The sequence below is a fragment of the Phragmites australis genome, chromosome 22 (genome assembly GCF_958298935.1).
Source record: "Phragmites australis chromosome 22, lpPhrAust1.1, whole genome shotgun sequence".
NCBI lineage: Eukaryota > Viridiplantae > Streptophyta > Magnoliopsida > Poales > Poaceae > Phragmites > Phragmites australis.
In genome coordinates, this window is record NC_084942.1 from 1230894 (window position 1) to 1256276 (window position 25383).

General features: G+C 42.2%; 1 protein-coding gene and 1 pseudogene across 1 annotated transcript; both read left to right on the plus strand.

The window, feature by feature from the left end:
* Positions 1-13775: 13775 nt before the first annotated feature.
* Positions 13776-18673, plus strand: LOC133904999 (disease resistance protein RGA2-like). Its single transcript, XM_062346678.1, has 5 exons — positions 13776-14059; positions 14162-14241; positions 14352-14434; positions 14635-18423; positions 18534-18673. The coding sequence occupies exons 4-5, from the start codon at positions 14657-14659 to the stop codon at positions 18541-18543; spliced, it is 3777 nt and encodes a 1258-aa protein (XP_062202662.1). The 5' UTR covers positions 13776-14059; positions 14162-14241; positions 14352-14434; positions 14635-14656; the 3' UTR covers positions 18544-18673.
* On the plus strand, positions 18597-24438 carry LOC133905001 (putative disease resistance protein RGA4; annotated as a pseudogene).
* The last annotated feature ends 945 nt before the right edge of the window (positions 24439-25383 follow it).

The window sequence follows — 25383 nt, forward strand, 5'->3', positions numbered from 1 at the left end:
TTTCATCTACATAAACTCTATGTTTATATCACACTAAGATTATGTAATATCCAGAATGCAATTAGAGAGCAAAATGTCAATTGGAGGGGGGGGGGGGGGGCGGGGGGAGGAGGAACACACAGACGGTTTTTACATAAATCCGTCTGTTCAATTTGACTGAAAGGTAGTCTGTGTCATATGACACATACGGTTTTTTACAACAACCGTCTGTTACTCTCTTTTGGTCACAGACGGATTGTTAACAACAATTGTCTCAAATATGTTTCACACACAGATAGTTCCTTAACAAAAACCGACTGTGAGACGTCTAGAGCTGACACGTGTTCAACTATATTATAGACATAGTTCTTTTGTAGAACCATCTGTGTGATACTCGTCTGTAACAAGATCGAGATCACATACACTTTTGAAGAGACTAAACCTAAATCCGTCTGTGATAATGTTTAAGAACCATCTGTGATAACCCGATCTAAGGTAGCGAGCCTGGTAAGGGATACTTCAAATTCAGTACCAAATTCATGGTGCACAACCAGTTTGCCTTAGAAAAATATGTTATATATTCCTTGCCCGTGTAATATATATATTGATTATTCATTTTTCGTCCAAAATATATTGATTATAGACTGAGCATTTTGCTAGTGACAAAGGAGACGATGGATGATCTTAATGAGTATTAAGAAAGGTAAGGTTCTACAAATTCAAAATAGACGTGATTCGTGAGATCCTCCTTTTAACAACAGCTCCATAGATTGTAGATACAGGGCCTGTAACAGTTGTCTTTCTGGATTATTTTTGGAAATTTGTTCCAGTGCAACCAAGTACTAGTACGACAACGCTGAGCAGAGGCCGGGATCCACCACTTCCCAAAGATTCCTCTTGCTGGATTATTATTTCTTTCACAAGCTAACTAGGATTGTTTTGGTTCTGATACAAAAAGAACTTGCATATGATGCTGTCCTGAAATTAATCATTGAATTGTTTTTATTTTAAAAAATTAGTTGCATTGTCTTTTCTGTGACATTTTCTTCAGATTAAAGCTTTGTAGGGAGGAACACCACAAGTTAGCTTTGTTGTCATGGACAGTATGATCTTTTTGGCACTTGAGCAATTTTTTGTTGGGTCCTTCTAGTTATCCGATGATTGATTTTTGCGCCAAAGTCAACAGATTTTTTTTCAACTATCAAGATCTCCTCCTCCCCCTCCCACAGGTATAATCCTAACGCTTCTCAGCTCAGACCCCGACCTCAAGGGTGGAGCCACAAGCCGTGCTGGGATGTACAACACGGGTCTAGTTTGTCTCAGGTAAATACATGTAATACTTAGATCTAAGAGCATCGTTTGATAAGGATTCAAATTCTTTTAGAAACGTTTCGATTTCGGATTTTTATTAAAAATGTTTCTCTAGTGAATCAGAATTACTTTAAAAACCGTTTGACTAGCTGACTGGATTCAGCTTCTTGAAAGAGAGAATGGTGATACAATTAACCAATTTACCTTTATCTAAGATATTGTTTTTTTTTTTTGCAATAACAATATCTGAAATGAGTCCTCTTTTCTCCAGCTCGTTAACCATTATTCACGATCTGGTAAGAGACCATATGGGGCCCATTTGCTGCCCAGCCCGTTAGACTATTGCAGCCTAGCCCAATTCTCAATCGCCGTCCCATTCTCAAGTCAAGTGCCATCTCGACGACTCGTCTCGTCCTCATCCATCCAAATGGCAGGTGGGTAATTCCCTTCAATGTTCAGTGGGAGGCAGGGTTTAACTTGTAGTCGGTTACCGCTCTACAATCCTGATTACCGAGCTTACTGAACAGTTTTCGAATTTAAATTTAAAAATTCAAAAAAACAAATCTTAAAAAAATTAGAGACAATTTTAAGACCTTCTGTGAAAAATATTTTCAAAAATAATATTGTTTGCATCATATTCTATAGGGAGGAAGTTTGAAAAAAAAAAGTCAAAGCGTGCAACTTATTTATTAACTTGTTTGAAGAAAAAACTTAACATGTAAACACATTTTTTTAGAGCGTATCTTAAGAGGATCTTTAAAATTAGTTTCATTTTATTTAGATTTTTATTAATTTCTTCATAATTTTTACAAAGTTCACCAGCATAAATTGAATATATTAATAAACAACACTGTAATTAACTTTTTCATGTTATTACTATTTTTTATACATAAATAATAGTATACGTAAACTAATAAAAGTGGTTTCACTAATTTTGGAGGAATGATGTGTTAGTTTTGAATTAATCTAGTTGCAACACATTTACATAATCCTGCATGTTACAATATCTATTTTATAAGTTTATTTATTTTTAAAAGATATAGTATCATGTAAGAAGACTAACAGAATTGGTTTTATAATTTTTGGATTAGCAAAGAGTAAACTATACATTTAACTTAGTTTAGCAAATACATTTTCTCACAGAAAATATTCAATATTTTTATGAGTATAAATACTTTTATCATGTAGATCATGTTACAAGAAAACCAACAAAATTTGTTTCACTTGATTTGAAGCTCGGATGAATTAGTTATTGATTTTACAAGGTTGAACCATTTTTAGGTTTTTTTGTTGAATTTCACCGAAATTCAAGAAAACCGCTCGAGAAATCACTAAAACCGAACGGTTATCGACAAATTCGAACGGTTACCGACAATACGAAAAATGCGGAAAAATTGGTCGATGAATCGTCGAATGTGCTCGGTAACCGATCTAATAAGACCGGTTACCGAATGTCGATTCGGTCGATTTTTTATCTGAGTGAATTTTGAGAGAATTCCCACAGAATTTTGAGCGGTTTTCGCGATAACAGCAAATTTTTTGTTACCGCCGGGGACTGGTTTTCGAGGTCCAAATGGTTTTGTGAACCTTGGTGGGAGGTTGGTTCCAGCTGGGGCGATTCACGCGTGAAACACCTCTGCAGCCATTTCTCGGTCCAAGGCAAAAAAAAAAAAGAAGAAACGCTCCAACCGTTCCGAGGAGAATCCGCCCACATGAAACACCATTTGTTTGAGATTCTTGAGAAACGACTGAGAAACGTTTTAGATTTGTGCAACCAAACAGACCTAAATAGTAGGATTTGGTCCGATTTAAACTAGCTCAACACCTGATGGAAAGATCTTCTTGGCTCTGCCCCTATCCAACATACCTAGACGTCGCCACCCCCTTCCCCGTGCACCCCCTCATTGTGAAGAATGCTAGCACTACCGTGCTCCCTCGTCATCTTCCTTCGTCTCCGCCGGCTCCCACCACTCATTCCCTCAATAACCCCTCTGATGGAACACCACCCAGCCACAAACCTCGTCCACCAGTGATCTCCCACCACCCGGAGGGCTGCCGCCTTGCTATCTCAGCTGCCACCCGCCATGACCACCGGGCCGACCAGCTTCCCTCTAACCTTGGGAGCTCCTCACTAAAACCCTAACCTCACCGAGAAGTTGGAGCACCAATCTTCAAGCCAATCACACTTACAAAATTCGACTGATCCCCCAACCCTCGCTCATTTTCTCTTTTTTGTTATGATTTGAACATAATTACACTATTCAGTGTATTATGAAAGAAGCACCTGAGGCCTACCAATCGATTGACAAAGCAATGTAACACCTGGTTTCACATAGACTCCGGGAAAAGAATGAACCGGCTACCTGCACGATGGTCGATGGAAATGGAGAAAGGGCAGAGCACGCCAGAATTGAAGAAGTCGAAGGACCACAGGCAGACAGAAAATGATAAGATGGTGGGGGTTGGCGATTTGCCCATGTATGCGTGTGCAATTGTGCACGGGTGGCTTGCCGCGCTAATTATCACCGGCAGCAGCAGGGGCAACAATTAGGGACTGATCTGATGAGCCCTCTCCTCTCCTCTGCTCTTAAATAGATGTCATCCTAAATACGTACAGTTAAATTTTAAAAACTTTAACCACTAATATATAAAAACTATTAGGATTCGATACATAAAAATAATAATAGTGAATTTATTAAAAAAATAATAGTGAATTTATTATGAAAAATACTTTGCCATCATCTAATTTTTATCAATTTTCACTAAAAGATAGTTGTCAAAAGTAATAGTCAAATATGCTTATTGAAGATCGTGTCAAGAAAAGAACATAGGTAGTAGATGTTTGTTAATACTAATGCTTTAGATTCACGTTGATGGCATATAACTGTCAGCTTAACACATACTATTTTCATTCTCTTGTACTTATCGTTTAAAATATCGACATAGTCTCTAACAGGCATATTTGATTATTATTTTTGACAACTGCCCCTTGGTAAAAATTGATAAAAATTAGATGATTTTAAAGTATTTTTTATGAATTCAATACTAACATTTTCATATGTCAAATCATAATAGTTTCGTGTATATTGGTGGTCAAAATCTCTAAAGTTTAACTGTATATATTCTAGGACAATATGTCTACTTGAGAACCGAGATAGTACTAGTACTATTGGAATGATACTGCTACTACAGTGACCAAAGAAGGTTAGAGAGCGAGCATGATAAAAAGTAGAAGGGATGGTTGGTAAAGAAATGGATGCACCGCATGCAGTGCAAATTAAGCGCTTGGACTGGAGTGATTAAGGAAGAACTGTTTACACCTATGCAAGGGCGTGCATGCACATGGTTACAAGTTGATATCATAGTTACTAGGGGTTGCTAGGAGTAGCAATGAACGGCTCCAACAGCACAACTACAAAAACCGTCTGCTTCTTCCTTCGTCGCCATCTTCCTCCTCATCCCGTCTCACTCTCACTGCCTCCACCTGCGACCAAAAGTTTTCAAAATCGATTTAAACAATGTGAGGCCCCGAAAACTTTTTGATCTAGAAAAAGGCTTTCAATTCAAACCCTTTCAACTCAATTGGAAAAAAACTTTCAATTCGATTGTGAAAAAAACATTCCACTAGATTTGAAAAAACTTTAAAGCAGATTGGGGGAACTTTCAAACCAATGCAAAAACTTTCTAACCGGTTAAGGAAAAGTTTCAAATCGAGTCAGAAAACATTCCACTCGATTTGGGAAAACTTTCAAGCCGATTTGGAAGTACATTCAAATCAATTCAAAATCATTTGAAAAAACTTTCAAATCCTACCTCACCATGGCTCGTGATGGTGGTGTCGAGGCCCGAGCTCGCTAGGGCTCCTGTCGGGCGGCGACACAACAACGACAGTGCACCTGCAGCCTTCAGTGGCAACAAGAGAAGAAAGATGGCAGCACCCCTTGGTTGCACAGCCACCAACACCAGGATCTAATAGCGTCGCACAAGGGACAATCGAATCTGGTTCCCCTTGAGCAACCGTAACAGCAACGCACCTAGGAACGTGCAAGGACAATAATGTCACCTAGAGGGGGGTGAATGGACGTTTTTACAAAAATTCGTCCCCTTTTACCGTTGGTCTAAACTTGCAGCGGAATATAAATTAACGGATTTTTCACAAGTGAAAACCTAAATATGCTAGGCTCAACTAATGCACAATCACTCCAAATAAGTGTGGAAGTTACAATCCTAAAGTGACAAAAATTATTTAATTCTACCAAAAGATATGCAAGAAAATATTAATTAAAAAAAGCTGAAAACACTATTTACTAAGATGAAAACACTGTTCACCAGAGTATCCGGGTTAATCCGGATACTTCGGGTTATACAGTTCCAGAATCTCCGGATTGATCCGGATTCTGTACAGAACTGGGCTTGAAATTGAATTTAAAGTACGGGTAAAGAGTTCTAGTTCAAGCCAAGTGATGTGCCTGGCGCCTGGCGCGTGCGTCATCTCTGCGTCTTGTCACGTCGCGTCGTGTCGTTGCTTTTGGTGCATGCGTGACATGTGCGGGGTCTCTGATGCTTTTGTGCGTAATAAAATGCGTTGGCTGGCAGAGGAGATAAGAGCAGCAGCAGAGGAGAGAAGGGAGAAAAGAAGAGAGCAGCAGTGGAGAGAAGAGAGCAGCAGAGGAGCAACGCTAGGAGAAGCAGCTCGAGCAGAGGGGGCAGCCGGAGAGGATCAACGCGAGCAGCAGCCGCGCTCAATTTCCTTCAGGTAAGTTCTTAGATTACGTAGTTAATTAGTAATAGTAATTAGATTTTTCTTAGTCCGTTCAGAAGTATATTAGTCCCTTCGTAAGTAGATTGTTAAATCCATTCAAGTACATTTGATTAATTATATTATTTTGATAAATTAGAGTATTTAGATTATTTGTTTAGTTGGATTATATGAATTTTATTAGTAAGTATGATTAGATTCTTTACTTAATTTAATAATATGAATTTACGTAATTTAATCAAGGTAATTAGTTTTATTAAAGTAATTTGATTATTTCAATTAACTTGATTAATTAGTTTAATCACTTAGGTTTAGTAGAACCGTAGAAGATAGTGTCCAGTAGCAACAAAGATGCATATTAGTTGTATATTAGTAAAGTACTTATTCACAATAGTTGTATATTAGTACTTACGTATTGTTTAATTAATATTTTAATTCGATCTTTAATATTTGTTCTTTCATTTAAATTCAATATTGATGATTTAATTAGCATAGTTACTTACTTAAATATTTAGTATTGTTAAGTATTGCACTCTTTAATTAGTATTATTTTTTTACTTATTATTCATTACATGTACATTTGTTTAGGAGATACGGTATGACTTTCCATATTTATTATGGAGAACGTCCCACAGTTTTGCATGGGAGACTCGTAACAATTCAGAACTGCCAGCACATAGAGAGTTTGGTTGAGGTACCTATTGATCTAGATGGTCTGAAATCACATGTTATGTGTCTTTTGCGTGTGAACCAGCAGTCCTATACTGTTGTCCTAGAGGGTGTGCAGCCACAGCTTGTTCCAAACAGCTCGGTCGTTATCCATATGTTGTTTGAGATGAGTAGGAACAACGCATGGGCTTTGTACTCACGCAAGGCATTGGAGGAGAACTTTGATATGGGGGTGTACGTAAACATAGTGCCACGACTGGTGCAAGGTGATGCAGTGACTATCGTGGAAGGCTCAGGCCAGCAGATGATGCATGAAGAGGATGGAGGGCATGTCGGGGAGGGCAGTTCCAGTAGAGAGGGAGCTAGAGTGGACCCTTCTGAGGTCGATGTAGGATGCATGGATAATGAAGCTGGTGGTAGCGGGGATGAAGAAGCTGCTGACAATGATGACCCGGTGCCAGCGATCCAGTACTTTCATGGTACTGGGCTGCTGGATTGTGTTGTCGTTGAGTATAACACAAAGCAAGGTAGTTCCAGTACGTGACCTCGTCGTATTGTCCAGCAGTAACGATGACATCTACCGCGGCTGACTCCGTCCACCTCCGTATGTAGTTGGCATTCTTGGATGCCCAGTTCTGCGTGCCTCCGCCCCCTTGTGAGCTCCTCTTGTACGTGACATAAACAGTTATAATTTTTTAACATGGATAACCAATGTACTAAGGCAACATACAATAACACACTTACTCGTACGCCCGTCCAGCGTCTCGTGGTGGTGGTACTGGCACCACCTGTCGGTACCCGAACTGCCTCTGTACACGTTCTGGAGAATATACTTCCATGCAGTTCATGTACAACAAGAAGCATGTGGTCAACCATAAGTCTGTGTCACTGCTATAAGAGGATGCGAGGAGTCCACCGTCTGTAATTTCTTTCACTCGTGCCATACGCCATGGATCCCACTCCACGAGATCAGTGCTGAGGACGTCCAGGTCACTGATCACCCGGGAGTAGTTACCATGGTCTTGCTGCTGACTCCATCTCAGCCTGGCATGAATCCACCGATACCCCATCGTCGGCCTTATGTCATCTGCAATGTCATCGGAGATGTGGACTATGTAGTAGCACTTGAGCACCCAAGGTCTGCAAACCGGGAGGTACTCCCAACTCCATATCTATAAGAGGTGTAGGCACCCTGTAATAGTTGCCTTCCTCTTTATTCGCTGGGTTGCATCACACAATCCTCTGTAGGTTGCAGCCAATACTGCAGATCACCAATTATAAGATGTAGGCTCATAAGGATATGACGCGAGGTGGGCCGCTAACCATACAATATGGGGGACGACATAATCGTCTGCTGTGTTGCAGAACATGATGCCTTCGAGCAGGACGTACAAGTACACCTTATAGTGCTGCATAAGTATAGCTTTGTCCGCATCCAGTGGGCATGGACCGAACTGTGGCAGCCCATGAACCCAGGACATGGAGAGGCTAGCAACCTTCCCGTCGTATTGCACACCAAACCTACAAGATACAGATGGTCAATGAAGCTTTAATAGCACTATAACATTTGAAGTGTATTACATAACAAATAATTACCTATCCGCAACATAACCCTTCCACTGCTCCCTTGCGGGTCGTGAAACTATTAACGGGGCGCCCCTGATTGGCAGCCCGATCAGCATGGCCACGTCCCTCAATGCTACAGCCATCTCGCCAAAAGGAAAGTGGAATGTGTGCTTCTCAGGACGCCACCGGTCGATGAGACCTGTGAGCAGTGCCTCATCAATCGCTGGCAGAGGTGTCCTGCCACCGCCTGCCGTGGGAGCTCCGGCCATCATGAGAGCGAAAGGTAGTAGTTCTGCCCGTGCGAGTGGCTCGTGGAATCGAGGGTCTAACTCCTTAATCTTGTGAACACTCCGGGCTCGCAACGGACCCAACTGCAAGAGGTATCTAGTACATGTACAGAGTTAGTTTGAAATTATCATGGCAATGAAATAGCACATATAAACGTGGTACCTGCTGCCCTGTGAAAATCATCCTTCCCCTATGGTTCTCGTCGTACCGCTGCTGAAGAAGCTCGGGAAGACCACCATGAGCCATGATAATGATTTAAGGCTTCATGGTTCAACAAATAGTTGAACAACAAATTAGAATATATTACAAGCTTCATGATATTGTATCTACTAAACAAAGGTACACGTAATTTTTTCTAATTTTACCGGATAATGACATTCATATAATTATACTAAGAACACAATCTAATTACAATGCTGAAAGAAATTCATGATATCAAACTAATTAAATAATCTAATTATACAGACTAATCAAATTCATATAATCAAACTAAGCATTGTAATTAATTAATCTAAGTACTCTAATTTATCAAATTAATATAATTAAACAAATGTAATTGAACGGATTAAACAATCTACTTCCGAAAGAACTGATCTACTTCGGAACGGACTAACCAAATAAGCTAATTACTCTAAATACTATTACTAACCTAAGTATTAACTAGGTAATCTAAGAACTAATCGGTACGAAAGTGAGCGCTCTCGAAGTGTTAAACTGGCGCTGCTGCTGCTCGCGTTGCTCCTCTTCTGCTGCTTCCTATACTCGAGCTACTGCTCCTCTGCTGATGCTCCTCGCGTTCCTCCTCTGCTGCTCCCTTCTCTTCTCCCTTCTGTGCTCTGCTGCTGCTCCCTCTAGTGCTCCCTTCTCCTCTACCAGCGACTTCATTTTATGTAGCACTAGACGCGAAAGCACCGACACCTCTACGCGCCGCACGCGACCAAAGCAACGATGAGACGTGACGCGACCGCATTGCACCAACTTTGCAAAAAACTTTAGCACGAAATCTTTGGAATGAGCACATGCATGAAAAAATCAGCTCGCCGAAAGCATCACGGGTGCTAAAGCACAAAAACGTTTGACGTGACGCGGCCAAAAGACTCTACGGGATGTTTGGCCGGCTGATTTTTGGCAACTCAGGTGCCGAATATGGCACTGTTCACCGTATTCGATACCTCAGTTGCCGAATACGGGGAGATTTCGGCAACTGAGGTGCCGAATACGGTGAACAGTGCCGTATTCAGCACCTGAGTTGCCGAAAGCTGTGGGGCCGGGATGTTTTCGGAATTTGAGTTACCGCAAGCCAATTTTCGGATTTTGAGTTACCGAATACGAGTGCTAGATTTACAAATACGCTGACATGTTGTCTAATTTTATAAATACAGTCGCGTATATTATCTAAATTCCCAAATTAGCAGGGGTGGCGATTTGCCCATGTATGCATGTGCAATTGTGCACGGTGGCTTGCCGCGCTAATTATCACCGGCAGCAGCAGTTGGGGACTGATCTGATGAGCCCTCTCCTCTCCTCCACTCTTTAATAGGTGTCATTTTAAATATATGTAATTAATTTTTAGAAACTTTGACCACTAATATACATAAAACTATTAGAATTTGACACATAAAAATGATAATAGTGAATTTATTATGATAAATACTTTGATATCATCTAATTTTTATCAACTTTTATCAAAATATAGTTGTCAAAAGTAATACTTATTGGAGATCGTGTCAAAAAAGAACAGAGGTAGTTGATGTTTGTTAATACTAATGCTTTAGATTCATGTTGATGGCATATAACTGTCAGCTTAACACATATTATTTTCATTCTCTTTTAATTATCATTTAGGATATCGATACGGTCTCTAACAAGCACATTTGACTATTACTTTTGATAACTATCTCTTGTTAAAAGTTGATAAAAATTAAACGATGTTAAAGTATTTTTTATGATAAATTCAATACTAATATTTTCATATGCAAAATCATAATAGTTTCGTGTATATTGATGGTCAAAAATTTTAAAGTTTGACCGTACGTATTTTAGGATAATATTTATTTGGGAACGGAGGTAGTACTAGTACGGTTAGAATGATACTGCTACTACAGTGACCAAATTAAAGAAGGTTAGAGAGCGAGCGTGATAAAAAGTAGAATTCGAAGTGATGGCAGGTAAAGAAATGGATGCACCGCATGCAGTGCAAATTAAGCGCTTGGACTGGAGCGATTAAGGAAGAACTGTTTACGTCTATGCAAGAGCGTGGATGCACGTGGTTACAAGTTGATATCATAGTTAGTAGGGGTTGCTAGGAGTAGCAGCGAACGGCTCCAACAGCACAACTACAAAAACCGTCTGCTTCTTCCTCCTCATGCCACCGTCTCACCCTCGCTGCCTCCACCTGCGACCAAAAATTTTCAAAATCGATTGAAGCAACGCGAGGCCCAGAAAACTTTTTGATCTAGAAAAAGGCTTTCGATTCAAACCCTTTCAACTCAATTGGAAAAAACTTTCAATTCGATTGTGAAAAAACATTCCACTAGATTTGGAAAAACTTTAAAGAAGATTGGGGGGACTTTCAAACCGATGCAAAAACTTTCAAACTGGTTAAGGAAAAGTTTCAAATCGAGTCAGAAAACATTCCACTCGATTTGGGAAAACTTTCAAGCCGATTTGGGAAAACTTTCAAGCCGATTTGGAAGTACTTTCAAATCAATTCCAAATTTTTTTGAACTGATTAAGGAAAACATTCGAATCAAATCGACAAAACTTTCAAAATCATTTGAAAAAACTTTCAAATCCTACCTCACCATGGCTCGTGATGGTGGTGTCGAGGCCCGAGCTCGCTAGGGCTCTTGTCGGGCAGCGGCACAACAACGACAGTGCACCTGCGGTCTTCAGTGGCAACAGGAGAGAAAGATGGCAGCGCCCCGTTGGTTGCACAACCACCAACACCAGGATTAACAGCGTCGCACAAGGGACAGTCGAATTCGGTTCCTCTTGAGCAACCGTAACAACAATGCACCTAGGAACGACATGATCCATCAACGACTCACACGGGAAAGGCCGGATATGGATGTGACACGCAGGGGAAGCCTGGATTTAGGGAGGAGAGAGGGAGAGGGGGGTGGTGTGCCCTCGCCGGCTGGCCACGACCGGCCGTTGACAGTTTGTTTTTGGGGGAGAGGTAGGGGATGTGGAAGAGTAAAGATGGCCAAATGGTCGGCCCAGCGCGGTTAGGCCCAACTAAGCAGGCCATGTCACGTCGGTCCGTGTGTCAAGTCTTTGGTCTAAGCATGACCCACTTAAGATTGAATTGTGCTGTGTCGGTCTATGGCATGGTAGGTCTGATGGATTATTTTAGCTGTTAAGCCCGTCAGCCCGTTAACACGTGAAAAAATTAAAAAAATCTAAAAAACTTAGAAAAACTCAAGAAAATACATAGAAAAATTTAGAAAAAAGAAAAAAAAAATTAAACGGTTATGCCGCGGCTCCAGCCTAGACATAACTTAGACCGTAGTGTCGTGTTGTACCGTACCGTACCGTGCTTGAGTCGTACCTATAGTACTAGACCACATGTCGGTCTAAGACATGACCCATCTGACTATGTTTAGGGAAGAGAACGAGAGAGAGACGGCATGGAGGAGGCCGTATGATGGAGGTCACAAGGCATCGAGGGCGAGGAACTATTTTAGGAGGATAAGAACGTCACTGGTGGACAAGGTGCATCCACGTGCCTTTCGATCGGACGTGGCCCACCATTCGTTGCAACCCATCACAACGCACGTGCATAAACTAGCTATTTTCATAGTTAACTACTCCCTCTGATTCTAAATATAAGTCCATTTAAATTTAGGTTTAGATCTGTTTGGATAGGTGAAACATTTCAAATTCTGATCTGAATTAGTGAAATTTTTGTCAAAAGGTGTTTTTAGCAAGTGATTCAAATACAAAATGGGAAGAACGTTTCTCTTTTTTTTACACTACGAGAAAGAAACAAGTAAAAGATGGTTTCTTCGGTTTATGAATCACTTCCTTCTTATTTATGACCGCCATCTTTTTTAAGAATTAGAATTCATCTAACTAGTCAAACAATTAAACAAAATGTTCTGATTCACCAAAGAAACTATAACTAAGACGTTTATGGAAGAATGACCTCTCATTCTAAGGATACAGTGACCCTAATTCTCATCAATTATTGCTATATTTAAGGTGGGTAACCAATCCTCATGGACGGAAGCTGACTTGTAGCCAATCCTCGACAATCTTATCGGATGGATGGAATGCGTGACCAGTGATAAGTTTTGGGATTCTATCACACTACTACAGAAACATTCTTCCTTACCATTTTATTATTATCAGTTCAGATATAATTGGTAATAATAGTGTATTACTGTCGATTCTTCTCATGGACCAGCACTCAAAGTCCATAAAAAAAACCGGTGATAAAAATAACTTTCATTATCGGTTCACGTTAAGAACTAACACTAATACTGTTATTGTCGACTCTTTATATGAACTGAAAGTGAAAATATATTTTTTGTTGCCAGTTCATGTTATTAACCAGCAGTAATAATAGAGGGAGTATCGCTGTCAGTTTTTATTATGAATCGGTGGTGATAATGATAGATACTTGTCTTCAGAAATTCATATTTTTTCATACAATTCATATTTTTTCATACTGAGTTGAATGGATAAAAACTTTATATAGAAATTATAGCTCTCGATGAGATCTACAACTTTATAGTTGACAATATTTTTATTTGAAGTCATCTATTTGCCCAAATAATTGTCTAAATATTTAAGTAAAAAATCAAAAGAATAAATTATGCTGTAGCCGTCAACTAAAAATGTAAGTTTAAATCATAAGAAAGCCTTTAAAAAGGTGAGTTCGTGAGTTTGACTCACACAAACTACACGTATATGTAATTTAGTATATTCACGGGTACCGCAAGTTGTTTCTCTTGATTTTTTTTATTCTTCTACATTCATCCCCCAGATTCTTTCCAATGGAGGATTTGTTCTCATACAGCTCCGAAAAGACTAATGGTTGAGTGGACTGAGCGGTCGAGTGAAGTTGCCGGCAATTTCCCATCGCTGTTACTTACACACACAAAATTCCATTCGCTTCTCCAACTTGCAGCCAATCCTCATGGACGGAAGCCGACTTGCAGCCAATCCTCGACGCCGACTATAGATAGAACTTGAGAGGTGGAGAGAGGCGAGAGAAAGGCCGGAGCTGAGCCTTCTTGCTGGAAAGAGGTGGAGCACGGCTACTCCTTACTTGCACAAAAAATTTCCAACCAAGTTAAGCGAAATTCCGTGGATATTAATATGCCGCCGGTACGCGTTTCTTAAGTTGAAAGTTGACCAAGACTTGGAGTCAGTCAATCACCCGTGGCTACTTATCTCTTCTGCCAGATACGCGCAAAAAATTTGCATTGGAGGAAAGGAGGGCAGCATTTGGAGAGGAGCAACATATCTGAGCTCCAGGTATTCACTTTATTTTTAACCCAGAATATAGATAGCATCCTATTCCTTGCTCCTGCTGCGTTCGTTCATTTGTACTCCGGCGTCTACACTTCCTGCTTTCAGGTGCTCGAGGCCGACCACTCCTGAGTCGTAAATTGTAATAACTAAAGGACGCTGTTTATTGTTGTGTGTTTGACGCTGTGGTATGTTAAATCTTCCCATCATGAATTAGTTCGACTGGTTTCACGTTTTGTTCTTTATTTCGCTGCTCCCTGATACCCTGACATATATATTGCTTCTTTTTGGCTCTTAGGAACAAGAAGGCTGTAAGTGCCTGTCCGCAAAGAAGCACTTCAGCGACTCAAAGGGCTACATCTAGTACACTAATTTTCACAGGTCAGATGTCCATACCATCAACCATTCTTTCGTGCACTTCTGTCAGATCTATTAATAGCAGCGGAAGGAGATAACCATGCATGAAAGCACTATAGGACCCAATTAGTTGCAACTTGTTAAACCCATGTTCTAGCACAGTTCATTTTTGGAAACTCTTTTGGTTTAAAAAATAGCTGCTCATTTCAATGTTCAATTCACAGGAAATTTGGGCACTTACAGAAAATGACCGGTACGATGACCGGTATGGAAGCTGCCGTATTGTCTGCTGCAGTATCTGGAATATTGAAGATTGTGGGCAGCAAGTTAGCTCCACTACTAATCAAAGAGTACAGCTCTATAGTGGGTGTGAAGAAAGATCTCCAGGAACTCCATACTCAAGTTCTGGATATCAACAATTGGTTGGAAAAAGCAGGATATTATGTTACACGAAATAATCCATCGTCTAGTTGGCTCGAAGAGTTGAAAGATGTAGCTTACGCTGTTGATGATGTTGTCGATGAGTTCCAGCTGAAGGCTGAGAAGAATGAAGTGTATGGTGATGGTGGTATTGTGTCCAAATATATGTACACAAAACCAAAATCAGTTATATTTCAATGCAAGGCAGCCAGCAAGGTCAAGGAAATCAAGAAGAGATTTGCTGCAATTGTGAAGCAAAGATCTGACTTCAGTGCAATAACAAATAGTGTGCCAGTTGAACATCCTGGTCGGCATCAAAACAAGAAAACTGGGGAATCATTGCCAATTGTTGATGAGGCATCAGTACTCGGAAGAGACCAAGAGAAGCACCAGATAATATCTAAACTGATAGAGACTAATGACCCAAAGGAAATCAAGACATTTTCTATCATTGGACTTGGCGGTTCCGGGAAAACTACCTTGGCTAAAGTGGTTTTCGATGATGGTACCGTTATAAAGAAGCATTTTCAAGTTACACAATGGGTTCATGTGTCGCAAGAATTTGATGTTGAAGAGCTCATCAAGAAGCTGTTTGAAGCTATTAGTGGTGAAAAGTCCGAACGATATCCCTTGCAGCAAATGAGCAAAACAATATTAGGCAAGTTGACCGGAAAGAGGTTTCTGCTTGTATTGGATGACGTTTGGACCGAGGACCGAATTAAATGGGAAGAATTCAAGGTACATCTAAAGAAGGGCGCACCTGGAAGCGCAATTTTACTCACTACCCGCAATAGAAAAGTTGCAGAAACAGTGGGATCCACAGACCCATTTGACTTGCCATCCTTATCTGAGGATGATAGCTGGAAACTGTTCCAACAAAGAATGCCTGCAAAAGGTTTAGAGGTTGGATTTAAAGAGGTTGCAAAAGACATCATGAGAAAATGCGGTGGGCTACCACTAGCAATTATAGTTCTTGCAAGTGTCCTCCATGGGAAGAAACGGATAGAACAGTGGGAGACCGTGAGAGACAACAATTTATTAGATGTTGAGGGTGAAGAGCATAGAGTATCCGCGTGCTTGATGTTGAGTTATCTCAATTTGCCATCTCATCTGAAGCAGTGCTTCACAATATGTTCAGTGTTTCTTAAAGGTTGCTGGATTGATAAAGAACAACTGATTGACCAATGGATTGCTCATGATATGATCACTCCAGTGGATGATGTTGTTAATTACTTTGAAGGTTATGAGTGCTTTAATTATCTTGTGCAAATGGCTTTTCTACAAGATGTGCAGGAATTGCATGGGAGAGTGATATGCACGATGCATGATGTGGTTCATGAATTTGCCCGATCCATCTTGGGTGGTGAGATTTCAAAGGAGCCAGCCAGTTCTACAAAGAACTGTAGATACTTCTCTTTAACTGAATGGCCAAGACATCATCTACCTAAAAATTATTTTGAAAAAGCACGTGCTATATATGTTAATCAGGGTGATAACATAACATTTGGCAAGGCATTGAAGAATGCAAGACACTTGCGTAGTATCATTGTGAAGAATATGTCTACAGAAGCAGTACCCAATGCCATGTTTCAGCTAAAAAATTTGAAATATCTTGAGATATCAGGACTACGATGCTTTGCACTTCCAGAGGCTATTTCAAATGTTTGGAGCTTACAAGCGCTTCATATACCAGACAGTGATATTGTCAGGTTGCCTGAATCCATTGGTAGGCTGCAGAAGTTAAGGACACTAAACTTGTCAGCTTGTAGAAGCCTAGAGAGTTTACCAGATTCTATTGGTGATTGCCACATGATTTCAACCATTGATCTTCAGCATTGCTATAGCCTTCCAGTGTTGCCAAACTCTATCGGCGGAAATAAAAAGCTAAGAGTGTTGAGACTAGGTTGCACCAAAATTGAGTGGCTACCATCAAGTATCGCAACACTAGAAAATCTACATTGTTTAGACCTTTGGATGTGTCGCAATCTGGTAGAGTTGCCTGAATGCATTGGGGACTTGAAGAAGCTTGAAGTTTTGGACCTAGAAGGATGTAAATTTTTGAGAGCCATGCCGGTAGGCATTGGACAGCTCACTCGACTACAAACTATGAGTTTGTTTGTTGTGGGCGAGGGTGAAAAATCTGCACGAATCTCAGAACTTGGAAATGCAGCTAGAATTAGTGAGAACCTAACGATCAGAGGTATTCAAAATGTGATAGATCCAGATGATGCACACCAGGCATGCTTGAAACAAAAGACAAACTTACAGCGCTTGGACCTGCAGTGGGATAGGGAAGTCACCGTGCACAATGATGAAAAAGGGAGAAAAGTTCATAGATGGCCTATTAAAATTGACTTGGACAATGTGAATACTGAATTGGAGCAAGCTGTACTTGATGGTCTGGAACCTCCATCAGGGATTCAAGTTCTAAAAATTATGCGGTATTCAGGCAGGCAATACGCACGATGGATGTTGAAGCAAGCTGGTGGTGGAGCACAGGGGGCTCCTCAATTCACATGCTTGAAGGTGATGGAGCTATCGTTTTTAAGAAACATAAAACATCTGGAGGGCCTTGTGGAGTTGCCTTGTTTGGAGGAGCTTGAGCTGTATCGTATGTTCTCTCTTGAGAGCATAAGCGGAGGCCCATTTCCTTTGCTGGTGAAGTTAACAATGAATGGACTGGATTGCCTAAGAGAGGTGTGGATTGTAACAGAGAGGACCTTGGCTGGTGGAGAGGAGGGAGGAGGCTGCGGCAACCACTTGGGACAATTGCAAATTGGTAGTTGTCTATCACATTTAACCATACGGGATTGCCCTGAATTGATAGTGAAGCCGTACTTGCCGTCTTCACTGGAGTATTTGGAGTTGTATGGTAGCAAAGAACAGCGGTCATCATTAGGCCAAGGGTCCTCTTGGTCCTCCAGTTCTCAACCCTCTTTTAGTTTTAGCCACCTGAAGGAGCTTCACTTAGGATGTGGGTGGGAGTGGGAGCTGCTGCAATACATAGCAACACTTGAGTCCTTGACGATTGAGGACTGCGGCAATGGCCTAAGAAAGCTCTTGAAGATTGAGGACTGCGACAGTGGCCTAACAGAGCTACCAGAGAGCATGCAGAGGCTCACGTCCCTTCGATCTCTGAAGATTTGGCGATGCTCTAAACTTTGCATGCTGCCCGAGTGGTTAGGGGAACTCCGGTCTCTGCAAAAGATGGATATCTTTGACTGCAATAGCATGAGCAGCCTTCCCCAATCACTGAGTCATCTCACCTCCCTCCAGAGGCTCCGATTAAGATACTGTGATGCACTTCACCAGCTGCCCGAATGGCTGGGTGAGCTCCGCTCTCTACGGGAATTCATGATTGTCGGTTTGCCGGGCCTGAGCTGCCTTCCCCAATCCATGTGCCGCCTCACCTCCCTTGAATGGCTTCACATAGAGGGGCGCACTAGCATCAAATCCTTGCCGGAATGGATAAAAGGCCTCGCCGCTCTGCGGATATTGTCCATCCGTGACTGCCCTGATCTGGGGAGGCGCTACCAGAGAGGAAAGGGGGAGGACTGGCACCTCGTCTCCCACGTCCGTCGTGTGAATATTTGGTAAGCGACTATGTGTTTTTCCCCCCTTTTCTTTTGGTTGGACAAGGAGGCGTGCTTCTGCATCTTCCAACAAAAAGCAATCGTTGAGTTTGTCACACTATGTTTGACAGGGATGATTAGTGAACTTCAATCAGGCCCCCGTTCGCTTGAAGTTTTGGCCATACAATTTTACGGGTATCCAAATTCCAATTGGACCGATTGATGCTGAGAATTTTGATCGTAAAGGGACGTGCTGCCAACGCCATTGTTGTTTTAAGTTAAGCCCGCATAACAGCACTGTCAACTGGCTGCTAGCAAAAAAGCACATTCAAGGTTATTCTCTAATTTTCTTCTGTTTGTTTTTTTAAAACACAAAATGATCCACTCGCCGCCTGACAAATGTCCAATTTACACAGCTTTGCATGTGCGAAGTACCACATGGTGAATTATTATATGGTTTTGTCGGATCGTACCACATGTTGTCTTACAAGATACACATTTTCAGTACCAACTGTAGTATACTTTGTCTTCATTCGGCCATCTGCCTATCAGTAGAAAGTTCATATGGTGAACGCGTACCTGATGCTGTGTGCTATGAGATGTAATTCAGGTGTTCTTTGTTAGGCACAAGCTGTTATATTCAGAAATGTCTTTAATGCTATATGAATACAGCTGTGATAGTGCAACTCAAAGGTGAACTGATATAAAATAGCTACTTCAAAATATCTATTTCATCATTTACTGAAGGGATGTAAACTAAAAATTGGCATGTGCATGTATTAATTCATTTTCTGGTGACAAAAATTTCAGGTGCATGCTTAGAGCCGAAAATTCAATCTACAATCTGTTAAATGATGTCCGCCTGATCTAGGCATTCATGCTCAATGCGAATGCCTGGGCTGTTCCAATGCTATGTCTGCGTCATAGCATCCTGGTTTTACCGAAGAAAATGCTCTGCGTTTCCATGAAGAAAATGCACTACCGCTCACTACTTCTTATTCTGGTTTTACCGAAGCGAGCCGTTGAAAAATTTCTTCACCACCTAGTAGGTTGGTACTATGAAGAAAATTGCTGATTTTTTTTTCTTGAATATACAGGAAAGCTACGTATCATTATATTAAGAAGAAGAGAAACATGAATACAACAGTTGTACACAATGACCCACACTAGGTCATAGATGCTACTCACCGTAGCCGAAATAGATGAAAGGAAATTTACACGATTAGAAAGCTACCAACACTAACAGAGAGCGGCAATCAAAGGATAGAACCAAAGGAGCGCAGCCTGTCCAAGGTGATCACTAAGTGCTTTGCCCCTGACCTCACACCATTGACTACTGTCTTATCTGATGAGAGCTATCAAGGAGTTTGAGTGAATGCGGCGATTGTTGAAGATTATATCGTTGCACGATAACCACAGTCTCCAACAAGTTAGGAGGATTAACGAGTCCAAGCCTTTGCGAAGATCAGAAGCAATGTGGCCATGTAGTTCTAGCCACCAAGCAATGAGTGTAGTCTCCCCCACAGGCGCTTGAATCCCCAGAATCTATCACCATACTTCTCTAGCTAGCGTGTAGTGAAGAAGCAAGTGATCATTAGTCTCTGGTAGCTATGAGCAATACGTGCAAGAATCATCCGCTTGTACTCCATGATAGCACCTGCGCACACCTGTCCAGAGCTGGTTATGGAGACCAAGCCAGGCAAAGAATTTGACCTTGGCCGAGGCCCAGGCTTTCCACACCAAGGAAGCACCTTCGAAATGGATGGAGCCCTGAAACATGGCTTGGTATACTGATTTTGAAGTGTAGTTCCCGGACGCCATCCATCTCCAGATGATATGATCAGCATCATTGCTCAAGGTGACTGACTCGGTGTGATGCCAAATCCGCAGATACTGAACAATCACCAGTACAGATAGAGGAGCAGAAATATCTCTCACCCATCTTCTATTGATCAAGGCCTCCTTCAGTGTCCGTTTTTTGGTGGCAGATGGAGTGACACAGTTGAAAAGCTCATGCGCTACTGCTTTGATGGATTGGCCATTAATCCACGGGTCTGACCAAAAGAGAATTGAATCGCCATTGCCAACTTCAAACCTGGTTGATGCTTCAAACAACACGATAACCTCCTTCTCGTGATGAATTGGGAGCCTAGCCCATGGTTTTGAAGGATCATTCTGTTGACACCATAGCCATTTGAGGCGGAGTGCAACCCTTGCTAAGCAAAGGTCTTGAATGCCGAGGCCTCCGAACCCCAACAGCCAGCAAACACGAGTCCAGGAGAGGGAGACACGTCCTCCAGTCATTGTTCTATCACCCACCCAAATAAAGCTTTAAGGATCTTATCAATTTCTTTGATCACCCATGGGGGCACTGCAATGGACAATAGCGTTGTGGAAACCTTCGAGTGTTGCCAAACTCTATTGGTGGAAATAAAAAGCTAAGAGTGCTGAGACTAGGTGTCACCAAAATTGAGAGGCTACCATCAAGTATCACAACACTAGAAAATCTAGAGTGTTTGGACCTTGGGCATTGTTGGAAGCTGGTAGAGCTGCCTGAATGTTTCAAGAACTTGAAGAAGCTTGAAGTTCTGAACCTAGAAGGATGTGGAAGTTTGAGAGCCATGCCGGTAGGCATAGGACAGCTCACTCGACTACAAAGTATGAGTTTATTTGTTGTGGGCGAGGGTGAAAAATCTGCACGAATCTCTGAACTTGGAAATGTAGGTAGGACTAGTGGGAACCTAACTATCGGAGGTGTTAAAAATGTGACAGATCCAGATGACGCATACCAGGCTTGTTTGAAACAAAAGGCAAACTTACAGAGCCTGGACCTACAGTGGGGGAGGCGCTCCAACTGGTTCGACAATATGAAGACTGAATTGGACCTAGAGTGGGAAAGGGAAAAATGCTTGGACAATGTGAACACTGAATTGGAGCAGGCTGTACTTGATGGTCTGGAACCTCCATCAGGGATTAAAAGACTAAACATTGGTGGGTATGGAGGCAGGCAGTATTCACGGTGGATGCTAAAGCAAGCTGGTGGCGGAGCACAGGGAGCTCCTCAATTCACATGTTTGACTGTAATGACTCTATATGATTTCCCAAACTTGAAGCATCTGGAGGGGCTTGTGGAGTTGCTTTGTTTGGAGGAGCTTGACCTGCAACATCTGCGCTCTCTTGAGAGCATAAGCGGAGGCCCATTTCCTTCGTTGGTGAAGTTTAGGATGGAGGGACTGGATCACCTGAGAGAGGTGTGGATGGTAATAGAGAGGACGACCTTGGCTGGTGAGGAGGAGGGAGGAGGCTGCAGCAACCACTTGGGAAGATTGCAAATTGGTAGTTGTCTATCACATTTAACAATGAAGCATTGTCCTGAATTGATTGTGAAGCCGTACTTGCCGTCTTCACTAGAGTACTTGGAGTTATGGTGTAGCAACGAACAGCTGCTATCGTTGGGCCAAGGGTCCTCCCGTTCTCAACCCTCTTTTAGTTTTAGCCACCTGAAGGAGCTTCAGCTACGGGAGATGACAGGATCTAGACATGGGTGGGAGCTGCTGCAACGCATGACGGCACTTGAGTCCTTGAAGATTAAGTCCTGCGATGGCCTAACAGAGCTGCCAGAGAGCATGCGGAGCCTCACGTCCCTCCGATCTCTGAGCATTAAGGGATGCTCTAATCTTTGCATGGTACCCGAGTGGCTAGGGGAACTCCGGTCTCTGCAAGCGATGTCTATCCGGGGCTGCTATAGACTGAGCAACCTTCCCCAATCAATGGGTCATCTCACCTCCCTCCGATCTCTGCATATTGATCGATGCTCTAATCTTCGCATGCTGCCCGAGTCGCTAGGGGAACTCCGGTCTATGCAAAAGATGGATATCTTGGACTGCGATAGCCTGAGCAGCCTTCCCCAATCAATGGGTCATCTCACATCCCTCCGATCTCTGAGGATTTGGGGTTCCTCTGAACTTTGCATGCTGCCCGAGTCGCTAGGGGAACTCCAGTCTCTGCAAGAGATGGATATCTCAAAGTGCAATAGCCTGAGCAGTCTTCCCCAATCAATGGGTCATCTCACCTCCCTCCGATCTCTGTGTATTTGTGGTCATCTGATGAATATTGATGGTTGCTCTGAACTTCGCATGCTGCCAGAGTCGCTAGGGGAACTCCGGTCTCTGCAAGAGATGGTTATCTGGGACTGCCCTCGCCTGAGCAGCCTTCCCCAATCAACGTGTCATCTCACCTCCCTCCGATGTCTGAGTATTCGTGGTTGCTTTGAATTTCACATGCTGCCCGAGTCGCTAGGGGAACTCCGGTCTCTGCAAGAGATGGATATCGCGTTCTGCTATAGGCTGAGCAGCCTTCCCCAGTCAATGGGATCTCAGCTCCCTCCAGAAGCTCCTAATACAAGCCTGCCATGCACTTCACCAGTTGCCCGAATGGCTCGGGGAGCTCCGCTCTCTACGCGTATTCGAGATTTGGGATTTGCCGGGCGTGACTTGCCTTCCCCAGTCCATGTGCCGCCTCACCTCCCTTGAACAGCTTAAGATCTGGAGGTGCCCTGGCGTCAAATCCTTGCCGGAGTGGGTAAAAGGCCTCACCGCTCTGCAGGAATTGACCATCCATGACTGCCCTGATCTTCAGAGGCGCTGCAAGAGAGGAAAGGGAGAGGCCCTGATCTCCCACATCCCTCGTCTATGGATTAACTAAGCAATCCTTGTGGATCCTTAACTGCCCTGACCTGGAAAGGCGCTGGGAGAGAGGAAAGGGAGAGGACTGGCAACTCATCTCCCACATCCCCCTGGTAAGGGACAATTATTTCAACCTCTACTGGCATATGTTCAATGGATAACGTATTTCCTGATTCATCATAGTAGTAACTCTTTGCAAATGTTCCAGGTCTTTCGCTTGAAGTTGTGGCCATACAATTTTTGCTGAGCATGTGCAGATGTCTACAGTTTTGCTTACGGGTATCCAAATTCCAATTGGACTGATTGATGCTGAGAATTTTGAGGTAATTTACGGGTATCCGACGCAATTGTTGTTATTTGTTAAGCCCGCATATCAACAACGTCAACTGCTTGCTAGCAAACGAAGCACATTTCAAGGTTATTCTCTAATTTCCTTATGTTTCTTTTTTAGGCTAATTTGAACTATGAGTTGATTCATTTCGGTACGGAGTGCACTGCAAGATGGCCCACCTGCTCATTGCTCTTTTGTGATTACATGGTTCGGTCATCTGCCTATCAGAAGAAATGGAAAACCAATCAAAAGGAAGAAAGTTCATATGGTGAACGCCTGTACCTGATGCTGTGTGCTATGAGATGTTATTCAGGTGTTCTTTGTTAGGTACAAGCAGTTATCTTCAGAAATGTCTTTAATGCTATATGAATACAGCTGTGATAATGCAACTCAAAGGTGAACTGATATCAAATATGCTACATCAAAATATCTGTTTTGTCATTTACTGAAAATATTTAAACTAGAAGCTGGCCTGTGCATGTATTAATTCATTTTCTGGTGACAAAAATTTCAGGTGCATGCTTAGAGCTGAAAATTCAATCTACAATCTATTAAGTGCTGTCCGCCTGGTCCAGGCATTCATGCTCATTGCAAATGTCCGGGCTGTCAAGAGGCAGGTAGTAAAGATCATTTTACTATGTGCTATTCCATTGCTACAAGACTCGTCAAGAAGTTGATAGATCCAGGGAGCAACGCTTGGGAGTTGTAGCATCCTCGAGCTCTGCATTTCCATGAAGAAAATGCACTACCACTCACTACTTGTCATCCTGGTTTTACCGAAGTGAGCTGCTGAAAATTTTCTTCACCACCTGATACCACGAAGAAAATTGCTGAAATTACCCTTTTATATTCGGTGGACCATTGGAATGTATCAAGTACACAACGTCCCTATGTTACCAGATCCAACTCATTCCTTGGATTCTACTTCTCAGAACAATGTTTATCGTTTATCATGAAAGTTGTGATTTCAGAACAAACTACATTATTGCATTATGCTTTTCACAGTTCCACGAAATGATACATCATAGTTACCTGTGTTTTTTTTTTTTCACTCTATAATGCTTTAAGCTTATTGAAATTGATAATGCAAGGATCAGATGCCGCTAGCGATAAATTGCAGATTGCATGAATTCAGTTAGGACACCACATAGTTTCAGAGGTTTCAGAAAAAATGGAGAATCCTATAGGCTGTGGGAAACCTGCAGGATGAAGGAACCATCTTTCTGAAGAACACCTCGGGCTACCGCTTCTGAAACTCTTGTTGATGTTTAATAGCCTTGGTACAGCGAGACAAATCATGTGTCGCTGCTTGGCACTGGAAGCCATCTGGTGACCTCCTGGGACTGGAGAATATACGCTTTGGATGGATTTTGGATGAAACGGTACAGCTAGTTTACTCATAAAACATTCATTCCAAATGAATCACATTATAATTAGGATGGTACTGCTAACACACTATAGCCCATCCTTTAGGCCTTTTCTTGACATCACGAAAATCACACCCTTTTTCTTGCCTCATTATTAAGCAGCTTGTGGCCTTCTTCCAATTGATCCAGAATGTTTGGAAGCAACAAGCGGTTAGACTGCACACTCTCTCTGAGCTCTCAAAGATGAGAAAACTACATTGAAGAACAATGGAATTGTGATACTAGTGAGAACATGCCCAAACACTGGAAGTCAACCAAAGTTTCACCACAACTGCAGCCTGCAGGGTTCTTATCACGCATGCATGTGACTATGTGAGATGCACACCCACAAACTAGGAGATGGGTGTCATAATCCAAATGAAAGTCAACCCAATGCCGGGAGGCAAATCAATGGCCAGATACAGTAAAAATTGCTCACAAGAGACCAAGCAGCCCCAATCCCAGATAGCTGCTCAGCTCAACGCACCATTCATTATTTGGGTGGAGATCACAGGTAGCACATCCCTTTCCATGGCGACAACGTGTAGCAAGATTCAGT

Excerpts from the sequence above, each read along its gene's own strand:
- LOC133904999 (XM_062346678.1), top strand. The coding sequence starts at position 14,657 with ATGACCGGTACGATGACCGGTATGGAAGCTGCCGTATTGTCTGCTGCA.